Source organism: Prunus dulcis, chromosome 3, assembly GCF_902201215.1.
Source record: "Prunus dulcis chromosome 3, ALMONDv2, whole genome shotgun sequence".
Classification (NCBI taxonomy): Eukaryota; Viridiplantae; Streptophyta; class Magnoliopsida; order Rosales; family Rosaceae; genus Prunus; species Prunus dulcis.
The window spans coordinates 17,415,494-17,426,410 of NC_047652.1; the positions used below are offsets into that span (position 1 = coordinate 17,415,494).

General features: G+C 37.0%; 2 protein-coding genes and 1 pseudogene across 2 annotated transcripts; all 3 read left to right on the plus strand.

Moving 5' to 3' along the window:
* Nucleotides 1-1,015: 1,015 nt before the first annotated feature.
* On the plus strand, nucleotides 1,016-1,941 carry LOC117621896 (annotated as a pseudogene).
* A 2,170-nt stretch (nucleotides 1,942-4,111) lies between these two features.
* LOC117623098 (7-deoxyloganetin glucosyltransferase-like) lies at nucleotides 4,112-6,023 on the plus strand. The gene is made up of 2 exons (XM_034353952.1): nucleotides 4,112-4,737; nucleotides 4,922-6,023. The coding sequence occupies exons 1-2, from the start codon at nucleotides 4,209-4,211 to the stop codon at nucleotides 5,860-5,862; spliced, it is 1,470 nt and encodes a 489-aa protein (XP_034209843.1). The 5' UTR covers nucleotides 4,112-4,208; the 3' UTR covers nucleotides 5,863-6,023.
* A 1,733-nt stretch (nucleotides 6,024-7,756) lies between these two features.
* LOC117622176 (7-deoxyloganetin glucosyltransferase-like) lies at nucleotides 7,757-10,199 on the plus strand. The gene is made up of 2 exons (XM_034352760.1): nucleotides 7,757-8,359; nucleotides 8,460-10,199. Exons 1-2 carry the CDS (start codon nucleotides 7,831-7,833, stop codon nucleotides 9,389-9,391), a joined length of 1,461 nt encoding a protein of 486 aa, XP_034208651.1. The 5' UTR covers nucleotides 7,757-7,830; the 3' UTR covers nucleotides 9,392-10,199.
* Nucleotides 10,200-10,917: the final 718 nt, after the last annotated feature.

Genomic DNA, 10,917 nt, shown 5'->3' on the forward strand with positions numbered 1-10,917 from the left:
TTTCACGACGGTCTTTTGTAAATAAGAGGCGTAGTAGTTTTCAATAACGTCGTCTTCTCATGTATTTAAAGACGTAGTAGTTTTCAATAAGAGACAGAGTAGTTTTCAATAACGTCGTGAAAATTATATTTAACGGCGTAATTTTTTAAATATCGTCGTTGTATGCCTATCTTGCGGCCTTTTTCTTCTAATATGTCATATTTTTCCTTTTTAACGACGGTGATTTGTTTGTGTTGGTCGTCTATTCTCATCCTCGACTATTTTTTAAAACTTATGAAGACTAAACACGTCTGTTTTTATTTGTTTTCGACGTTGTTTTATTTAACAACGTCTAATATTTATCGTCGTTGTTTGTTTCTGAAAATAGGACGTATAAATTTTGTAATACGACTCTCATATATTCGTAACCGACGTTGTTTGTTTTTTTCAACGTCTAATCTATAAATACATACGTCGTAAACAATGACACTGACAACTATTTCCACGTCATGTTTTATAGAAAAATCGAAGTGGAAAATGTATTATACGACGGCTGTTTTTATATATTCGACGTAGTAGGAATCAATAACGTCGTCTTCTAATTTTCTTAAAGACGTCATATTTTTTGTTGTCGTGAAAATTATATTTAACGGCGTCTTCTTTTAAGTTTCGTCGTTGTATGTCTATCTTGCGGCCTTGTTTTGTTAATATGTGTCATATTTTTCCTTTTTAACGACGGTTTTTTTAGAGAGTTGGTCGTCTATTCTCATCCCCGACTTCTTTTTTAGTTCTTTTTGCAGTACAAAGACGTCGTTTTGTGTTTGTTGATGACGTTGTATATTTTAACAACGACGGTGATTTAGCGTCGTGGTTTATGAGGGAAAAGATGACGGTGGATTCCACGACCACTGAAAATCTTAATACACGACGGTGATTTACCGTCGTCTTTTTGCTTTTTTGTAGTAGTGTACATACTTAAAATGGAAAATTTTCTTTGTTTAGCTAATTAACTGAGTGTTATAATGCAGGTGAGAGCTTCTTAACAAATGGCTTTTTGGACAAGGTAATTGATTGGATTCCAGTAATGAAAGGCAAACGTTTGAGGGATCTCCCATCCTTCCTTCGAACCACGAATCCGGATGATGTCTTGCTTACCTTGGGCTTAGTGGTATCGGATGTAATTCATAAAGCTTCAGCACTTGTTCTTTTTACATTTGATGCTTTGGAACAAGGTGTTTTGACTGCTCTCTCATCTATGCCTAATATTCCACCTGTTTATACCATTGGTCCTGTTGAATTACTTCTCAATCAGATACCAAAAGACCATTTGAACTTTATCGGATGTAGTCTATGGAAAGAAGAAACTGAGTGCCTTACTCCATTGGCAAAAAACTCAGTTGTTTATGTGAATTTTGGGAGTATAACGGTCATGACGCCAAATAAACTTGTTGAGTTTGGTTGGGGACTTGCAAATAGCAAGCTTCCTTTCCTTTGGGTAATTAGGCCAGATTTGGTTATTGGTGAATCAGCAATTTTGCCACCTGAATTTGTAGCTGAACTGAAACAAAAGAAAGGGTTCTAATAGCAAGTTGGTGCCCACAAGATCAAGTCCTTAACCACGCATCAGTCGGAGGGTTTTTGAGGCACGGCGGCTGGAATTCAACGATTGAGAGTCTAACTGCAGTTGTGCCTATGCTTTGCTGGCCATTTTTTGCTGACCAACAAACTGACTGTTACTATACTTGCAACGAATGGGGCATTGGCATGGAGATTGATAATGATGTCAAGAGAGATGAAGTAGAGAAGCTTATTAAAGAGTTAATGGAGGGAGAGAATGGTAAGAAAATGACAAATAAGGCCATGGAGTGGAAGAAACTGGCACAAGAGGCAACTGGTTCACATGGTTTTTTATCCACAAACTTTGACAATATAGTGAATCAAGTTCTGTTAAGGAAAAGGTAGATGTCATCCTTAAGAACATTGTCATTAGTAACAACTTGATGTTATTGGTACAATATATAGTAAATTTTTGTCTCAGATACATTAATGATTTTCAATTTGCATGATTTTTTTGAAAGGATGATCTCTGAATGAATATGTGAAAAATAGATGGTTTGAATTGTTGAAAAAAATTTCGTAGAAGACCCTAAAAGATGTTCCTGAAATAAAATTATTTCAAAAATCTGTTCATAAAAGAAGACTATATATATATATATAGTTTTGCTCTAATTCAGACGTCCGCATTTTGTTAAACTACGGTTGTCCACTTTGCAACTTGTTGTTTTGCAGAAGAGGTGCTCTTGATGGGCACTAGAAAGTTGTTGGATTCATTAATTAAAAATGGCAGTTTAGTACAAAGTACTTAACACGTTGCAAGAGCCTTGAGAGAAACCAATAGTACTGCTTCTTCTTCTGCATCTCCATACCCCCACATTTGGGATGCTTTTTGGAGGGCCCAAACCTCGGCCAAGGTGAAAGTAATATATGTAAACGCAAGTAAAAGCTTATGGTATGGAGATGTAGAAGAAGAAGCACTACTATTGGTTGCTCTCAAGGCTCTTGCAACGTGTTTAAGTACTTTGTACTAAACTGCCATTTTTAATTAATGAATCCAACAACTTTCTAGTGCCCATCAAGAGCACCTCTTCTGCAAAAAAACAAGTTGCAAATTCACAACCGTAGTTTAACAAAATGCGGATGTCCCATTAGAGAAAACTCTCTCTCTCTCTCTCTCTCTCTCTCTCTCTCTCTCTCTATATATATATATACATTATTTGATATGCAATCCAAATTAAGATTTAATATTATAACTAGTTTAATACTTTTTATGAAAATGAAATGTAAACCAATTATGTAGCACATTTAGGGTGCCGCCGGCACTCTGTAACATACTTTCTGCCTTTATTTGCTTGGTTCTTTTTTATTTATTTAAGAAATTATGTAATTGGCAAAAAACTCATTAGTGTAGTGTTTTGGAGTATTTATTCTCTCAGGCAAAGTTCTGGGTTCGAGTCCTAGCATTCGTGTTGTATGTGTGAGTTTAATATGCTATCGCCCCTTTCAATAAGAAAGAATCTCAAAAAAAAAAAAAATGTAATTGCATTCATAATTCAGTTAAAAAAGTCACTAACCACAAAAGTTCATTACAATAAACTTTTGCATAGACATCCCAACTAAGATTGAAAACTCAGAATAATTATAAAAAAAAGAAGATAAAATTTGAAAAAAATAAGCCATAACAATACAAATAAAACTCTCCCAATAAATGATAGATGAAAAGTTCTTATAAAGAATAGGTAAAAATTTCTCACAAAAAGAGATGTGAAAACTATATAGAGAACCTAAAGAGTCTATGTGACTTATTCCAAATATAAAGAAACTGCAAAAAAAAATGTTGATGGAAGGAAAAGACAAACAACCTTAATTAAAATGCACAAAAAGATCCTGAGATCCTATATATCTTACGAACTACCACCACAAAAAGTCACACCTAGCTTTTGGGTGCCCCCCAGGCCGGCTTCTTTTTGTAATCTTTTCTTTTCTAAATTAAAAAAAAAACAAAACAAAACTCAAATAGCGGTGATTGGAATCAATGCATGGCATTAATTCGAGATAAGCTCTACAGCTACAGAGATGAATCAGACTCAATCAACCATGCACGCAAGTTCTACTCAATAATAAATTTCCCATAACCTCCAGCAGCCTGAAGAACCTGTCCCCAGCTACCAAGATTCACATTGAGTACCCTCCAAACCCCATCACCATAATTATGATCACCTCAGACTTAATATTTATATATAGACAAGCAGGAACGGAGCTAAAATTGTAAAGTTAGAGGAGTCAAAGTAAAAAATACAAGTATATAAAATAGCTAACTATTCAATAATTACATATTTAGAGCAAAACATTTATATTTTAGTCATGTCTAATTTGTTTTAGAAAGAACTTTAACTTAAATTATAAGTAGTTTATTATAAATTCTATATTTTATATATAATATAATAGAGAAAAAGATAAAAATTTGGAGGAGCCAGGACCACTCCAAGTCTAGGAGCGGCTCCGCCACTGTAGACAAGGTAAATAGACCGACGTCTTTCATCATGTAGGGCCAACAAACGAAAGAGAAGATGGGCAAAAACCAGTCACTCGTTGAAAGTTAGCTAGCCCACCGCTCCTATAAATAAATAATCTCTCCATTTGTATGAGTGAGCACAAAAAAGATCTAAAACATGACTTCCACGATAGTAGCTCATAATAAGCCTCATGCTGTCTGTGTTCCAGTCCCAGTTCAGAGCCATATAAAAGCCATGCTTAAGTTGGCAAAGCTCCTTCACAACAGAGGCTTCCACATAACCTTTGTCAACACAGAGTTCAACCACAGACGCTTTCTTAAGTCTCAAGGGCCCAACTCCCTTGATGGCTTGCCTGATTTTCGGTTCGAAACCATCCCCGATGGCCTTCCGGACTCAGATGAAGGTGCAACGCAAGATGTCACTTTGCTTGCTGAGGCCATTGTAAAAGATGGTTTCTTGGCTCCGTTTCGTAACCTCCTCGTAAAACTCAAGGATGCAGCAACTTCCAATAATAATCCTCCGGTGACTTGCATTGTTTCCGATGGTTTCATGTCGCCCTTCGCCATCAAAGCTGCCGAAGAATTTGGACTCCCTATTGCACTCTTCTTCACTATTGCTGCATGCAGCTTCATGGGATTTAAACAATTTCACGCTTTGGTCGAAAAAGGACTTGCACCCCTCAAAGGTGAGATTAATTCATATTTACACTTTCAGTTCGTCATTCTGTTTTCTCATAATTTATTCAACAAATTGAAAATGGGAATAGCATCGTACCTTATATATGATCGATTGTGTAACTGCTTTTTTTAAACATACCTCAAATGGATATTTGCCCCATTTAGCTAATTATTAATTGGTTGTTAATGTAGATGAGAGCTGCTTAACGAATGGATTTTTGGACAAGGTCATAGATTGGATTCCAGGAATGGAAGGTATACGTTTAAGGAATCTCCCATCCTTCTTTCGAACCACAAATCCGGACGATGTCTTGTTTAAATTGAGCATGGTGGTAACAGATGAAGTTCATAAAGCTGCAGCACTTGTTCTTCTTACATTTGATGCTTTGGAAAAAGATGTTCTGAGTGCACTCTCATCTATGCCTAATATTCCACCTGTTTATACCATTGGCCCTATCGAATTACTTCTCAATCAGATACCAAAAGACACTTTGAAGAACTCTGTTGGGTACAGTCTATGGAAAGAAGAAACTGAATGCCTCCAATGGCTGAACTCCAAGGCACCAAACTCAGTTGTTTATGTGAACTTTGGGAGCATAACGGTCATGACACCAAATCAACTTGTTGAGTTTGGCTGGGGACTCGCCAATAGCAAGCTTCCTTTCTTCTGGGTAATTAGGCCAGATTTGGTTGTCGGTGAATCAGCAATTTTGCCACCAGAGTTTGTAGCTGAAACAAAAGAAAGAGGTCTAGTAGCAAGTTGGTGCCCACAAGAGCAAGTCCTTAACCACGCATCAGTCGGAGGGTTTTTGACGCACAGCGGCTGGAATTCAACCCTTGAGAGCCTAACTGCAGGTGTGCCTATGCTTTGCTGGCCATTTTTTGCTGACCAACAAACTGACTGTTACTATACTTGCAATGAATGGGGCATTGGCATGGAGATTGATAATGATGTCAAGAGAGATGAAGTACAGAGGCTTATTAAAGAGTTAATGGAGGGAGAGAAGGGTAAGAAAATGAAAAATAAAGCCATGGAGTGGAAGAAACTTGCAGAAGAGGCAACTGGTCCTCATGGTTCCTCATCCACAGGCTTTGACAATCTAGTCAATCAAGTTCTGTTAAGGAAAAGTTAGACGTCGTCCATATAAGACCACCTAATTGGCGAGGCAATAGCTTACCAAGGTGATAGAAACATGTACTCTCTTATGACATTACCAAGGCAATAGCACAAGTTTATTTTAGTGTCGGAACAAATGATAGTTACAAATTAAATTAAAAGTGATGTTAAAGATAATCGCTTACGTGAGCAGCTGCATCACATCTTTTTAACATTTAGTAATTGGTACATACTGATATGAGATGCGCAGTCGTCTATTCACCCTTTAAATATTTGGTTGTATGGTTGGCAGTGCGGTTAAACATTATGGCCAAAAAATAATGATATACGGGTGCTGATTAATTCTCTTTTGTCCGTTTATATTTTTTTGTATTTTTTAAATATTTTTTTATGATAACATACAATTTCTAATAAGGAAGTGTAAATGAACAAAAGAAAAATAGGAATATACAATTTCCAACAAAATGAGTGTAAGTGGACAAAAGTGAGTGGGAAAATTGTGAAACATCATCTAACATGTTGGTATAAATAAAAGATTCCCTTTTATACTCGGGATGAAGATAAGATCCTATTTAAAGACAAAAAATGTTACAGGGGACCACCTTTTTTTCTTTTTGTTTTTTTAGCACGCGATGTGAATCTAATAAAAAAAAAATCACAAAGAAGAGAAGAGTATGAGTAAATATTCTAAATCATCTGAGTTAGAACAACTCCTATTTTTTACTAATTCATTGTAAACACTGAGCATGATATTTGTAATTCAACTTAGCCCACTAAATAACGCCCCAAATAAAAATAAAAAAAAGTTGTTTGACTGGTAAGATTTTTCTTCTTCCTTTTTTTCTTTTTTAATTTTAACATTTTCTTATCTGAATTTGCAAGACTAGTAATTTTAAGATTTTTCACCTTTGAGTGGTGTGCAAGACTAGTAATCGATACTTGTTGTCAATACTTTATAATTTCCGACTAAAAAAAAAAAACTTCATAATTTGACTACCCATACCTGAATGTGCGTACTCCGCAAGTCTAAAGGGAAAAGTCAAGCAAATAATAAAAATAATAATGCAACATGTATTCAAGAGAGACTACATAAGCAACAAACACATACACATACATAACATTATGGCCACAAAATAATGATATATGGGTGCCGATTAATTCTCTTTTGTCTATTTATATTCTTTTGTAATTTTTAAATATTTTTTATGATAACATACAATTTCCAATAAAGAAGTGTAAATGAACAAAAGAAGAGTAGGAATATACAATTTCCATTAAAATAAGTGTAAGTGGATCGAAAAATGTTAAAAGGGACTGCTTTTTTTTTTTTTTTTTAAGCACGTGAAGTGAAATTTAATTTAAAAAAATCACAAGGAAGAGAAGAGCATGAGTAAATATTCTAAATCATCTGAGTTAGAACAACTTCTATTTTTACTAATTCATTGTAAACACTGGGCAAGATATTTGTAATTCAACTTAGCCCATTAAATAACGCCAAAAAAAAAAAGAAAAAAAAAAGAGAGGCCTCTCAAATCACTAGTCTGCAAATCAATGCACTTTTTCATTGAGAATATATTTTTATGCTCTCATATTAACAAAATCATCATCCCCCACCACAGATCTACCCTCTATTTTTCTACCTTCGATGCATCCATCGGTCTACACACTCCATTTAGTTGTTTGACTGGTAAGATTTTTCTTCTTCCTTTTTTTCTTTTTTAATTTTAACATTTTCTTATCTTGGCGGTGCTTGTTGTCAGTACTTTATAATTTGTTACCCATACCTGAATGTGCGTACTCCGCAAGTCCAAAGGGAAAAGTCAAGCAAATAATAAAAATAATAATGCAACATGTATTCAATTTGATCTTGGCCACTCCACCACTTCAAGAGAGACTACATAAGCAACAAACACATACACATACATAATCTGCATTTGCTCTTAAGTAGTGCAAAACACAAACACAAACATATAATCTAAGCCAGATGGGTTCCAAGGCAGCAGCTAATAAACCTCATGTTGTTTGTGTTCCAGCTCCAGCTCAAAGTCATATCAAGGCAAACCTCAAATTTGCAAAGCTCCTCCACCATAGAGGTGTTCATGTAACCTTTGTCAACACAGAGTTCAACCACAACCGCTTTCTTAAATCTCTTGGACCCAACTCCCTTGACGGGTTGCCCGATTTTCGATTCGAAAATATTCCTGATGGCCTTCCAGCTGGTTCAGATCAAGATGCAACCCAAGATGTCTCTTTGGTTTCGGATTCCATCAACAACAAACTCTTGGCCCCTTTTCGAGACCTCCTTATGAAACTCAATGACAGATCAACTTCCGACAGTGAAATCAATCCTCCAGTGACTTGCATTGTTTCAGATGGTTTCATGCCATTCACAACCACAGCTGCAGAAGAAATTGGAGTTCCTATAGTGCTTTTGTTTACTATTGCTGCATGCAGTTTCATGGGCTATAAGCAATACCCTGCTTTGGTGGAAAAAGGTCTTGCGCCACTCAAAGGTGAAATAAATGTTTTTTAAGGAATTAATTGTATGATATTATTGATTAACAAATGAAGCTTTTCTCTAATTAAATCTTACTTTGGGTGTTAATTATGTAGATGAGAGCTGTTTGACAAATGGCTTCTTGGACAAGGTAATAGATTGGATTCCAGGAATGAAAGGTATTCGTTTGAGGGATCTACCGGCGAATTTTCGAACTACAGATCCCAATGACTTCGTGTTTAACTTGTCCTTGGAATCGATTGAAAGAGTTCATAAAGCTTCAGCAGTTGTGCTTCATACTTTCGATGCATTGGAGCCAGATGTTTTGAATGCTTTGTCATCTATGTTTCCACCTGTTTATGCCATTGGGCCTGACCAATTACTTCTCAATCAATTACCAGAAGACCCTTTGAAGCATATTGGATACAATTTATGGAAAGAAGAAACTGAATGCCTTGAATGGCTAAAATCCAAGGCACCAAATTCAGTTGTGTATGTGAATTTTGGCAGCATAGCAGTCCTGACACCACAACAACTTGTTGAGTTTGGATGGGGACTTGCAAATAGTAAGCTTCCTTTCTTTTGGGTGATTAGGCCTGATCTGGTTGTTGGTGAATCAGCAATTTTGCCACCTGAGTTTGTAGCTGAAACAAAGGAAAGAGGTCTAATAGCAAGTTGGTGCCCACAAGAGCAAGTCCTTAACGACCCATCAGTCGGAGGGTTTTTGACACACGGCGGTTGGAATTCAACCATTGAGAGTTTGTGTGCAGGACTGCCTATGCTTTGTTGGCCATTCTTTGCAGACCAACAAACAAACTGTTACTATGCTTGCAATGAATGGGGAATTGGCTTGGAGATCAACAATGATGTCAAGAGAGACCAAGTAGAGAAGCTTGTTAAAGAGTTAATGGAAGGAGACAAGGGTAAGAAAATGAAAAATAAGGTCATGGAGTGGAAGAAACTAGCAGAAGAAGCCACCAGTCCACATGGTTCTTCATCCACAAACTTAGACAATTTAGTGAATCAAGTGATCCTAAGAAAAACTTAGATTATTTTCATTAAAGTTTTAACCCTGCGTACCATTAGGCCTCTCCTCTCTCTAGTCTGAAGAGAGAAAAACCATAGGACTGTACAGCAGCCGCCGGCCTCTTTGGGGGTCGGTGGCTGGCTCCCCCTCCTCCCTCGATCCCTTCTCCTCTCCTATCGTCCCCTCATCCCCTCCCCTACTCCTTTCCCAGCTCTTCCCCTTTCCTCTCCTCTTTTCTTCTCCCCATCTTTCTCCCCTCTCCTCCCTTCCTTATACCCGCCCCCTCTGCTTCTCACCCGCCCTTCCTCCTTGTCCCTCCTTTCCTTTTGCTCCTTCCCTCCCTCGCAGTTTTAGGCTGGGATTGTGTGACTGGCTCTTTTGGTTTTTCGGTTTTATCCGGAGTTGTCAATTTTCGAGTTGCTTTGGGACCACTTTGCTGCCTCCGTTGGTTGCTTTGCAGATCTTTTGTCGACTTTGATTGCTGCTTTTGATTTCGTGTTTTTTGTTTGCAGTTTCGGTGTTGATTTTAGTGCTTGTTGCCGTGTCTATTTGTATTTTATTTTATTTATGAGAGTTAAAAGTTTTAAGGGGTTGTAATTGCACTTGTAGTTTGGGCGTCTAGGTCGTTTGGCTGTAGGGCGGGTTGTGTTCTATGCCTGATTTATCTAGGCTCTCGGTTTCTTTACCGCATTTTCTGTGGCCATGTGTGTTTATGAGGGGAGACACACTGTTGATGTCGGTGTATTTCCCCCCTATCTAGATTAACTTTTGGCGAGTAATTCTGCTTTCATATTTGTATTAACCTTATATGGGTATATGTCTTTGCACTGGCCTTTACAACTTACAATCTTTGTGCTTGATTTATAAATACAATGTATCGCTTCATCTCAAAAAGAAAAACCTAGATTTTGTTATTCTGTGTACAGTTTCCCTTGTTGGTTCTTTAGCAAGATCAAATCTCGTATATGTATCGTGGTTGGAAGATTTAATACATCTCAGTTTAAATAATACTTGGATCTAATAGACCTCGTCAGAAAGTCAGTCTATCAATACGTGCCAAAAAAAAAAAAACCATTTAAAAATGCATGGCACATGTTCATACTTACTTTTTATGTTATCTCCATCAATGCGATTCCACATACTCAAAACAAAAACCATAGAAAAATAAAAGGCATGCCAAGCTCAAGCTGTATTATAATTCCAGAAAATGAGGAAGAAGATTTCACTTGGACATTTGTTCCAAAAACCAACAATATATAGGCACCAAGTAACATCTGCATATTAACTCACAAGATCAGAGATAGGCATGGTTTCTATAGAGGTAGCTGATCAGAAGCCTCATGCTTTATGTATCCCATTCCCATATCAAGGCCACATAAGGCCATTCCTCAAGTTTGCAAAGCTCCTACACCATAGAGGTTTCCGATTCACCTTTGTCAATACCAAATACAACCACAGACGCTTTCTTAAATCTCTAGGCCACGACACCCTTGACGGCTTGACAGGCTTTCATTTTGAAACCATCCCAGATGGTCTTCCTCCCTCAG

Bases quoted from the DNA above. Each gene is read 5' to 3' on its own strand.
- LOC117623098 (XM_034353952.1), top strand. From the start codon at position 4,209: ATGACTTCCACGATAGTAGCTCATAATAAGCCTCATGCTGTCTGTGTT. The intron at 4,738-4,921 runs GTGAGATTAATT...TTGTTAATGTAG, and splicing joins AGGACTTGCACCCCTCAAAG to ATGAGAGCTGCTTAACGAAT.
- LOC117622176 (XM_034352760.1), top strand. From the start codon at position 7,831: ATGGGTTCCAAGGCAGCAGCTAATAAACCTCATGTTGTTTGTGTTCCA. The intron at 8,360-8,459 runs GTGAAATAAATG...TTAATTATGTAG, and splicing joins AGGTCTTGCGCCACTCAAAG to ATGAGAGCTGTTTGACAAAT.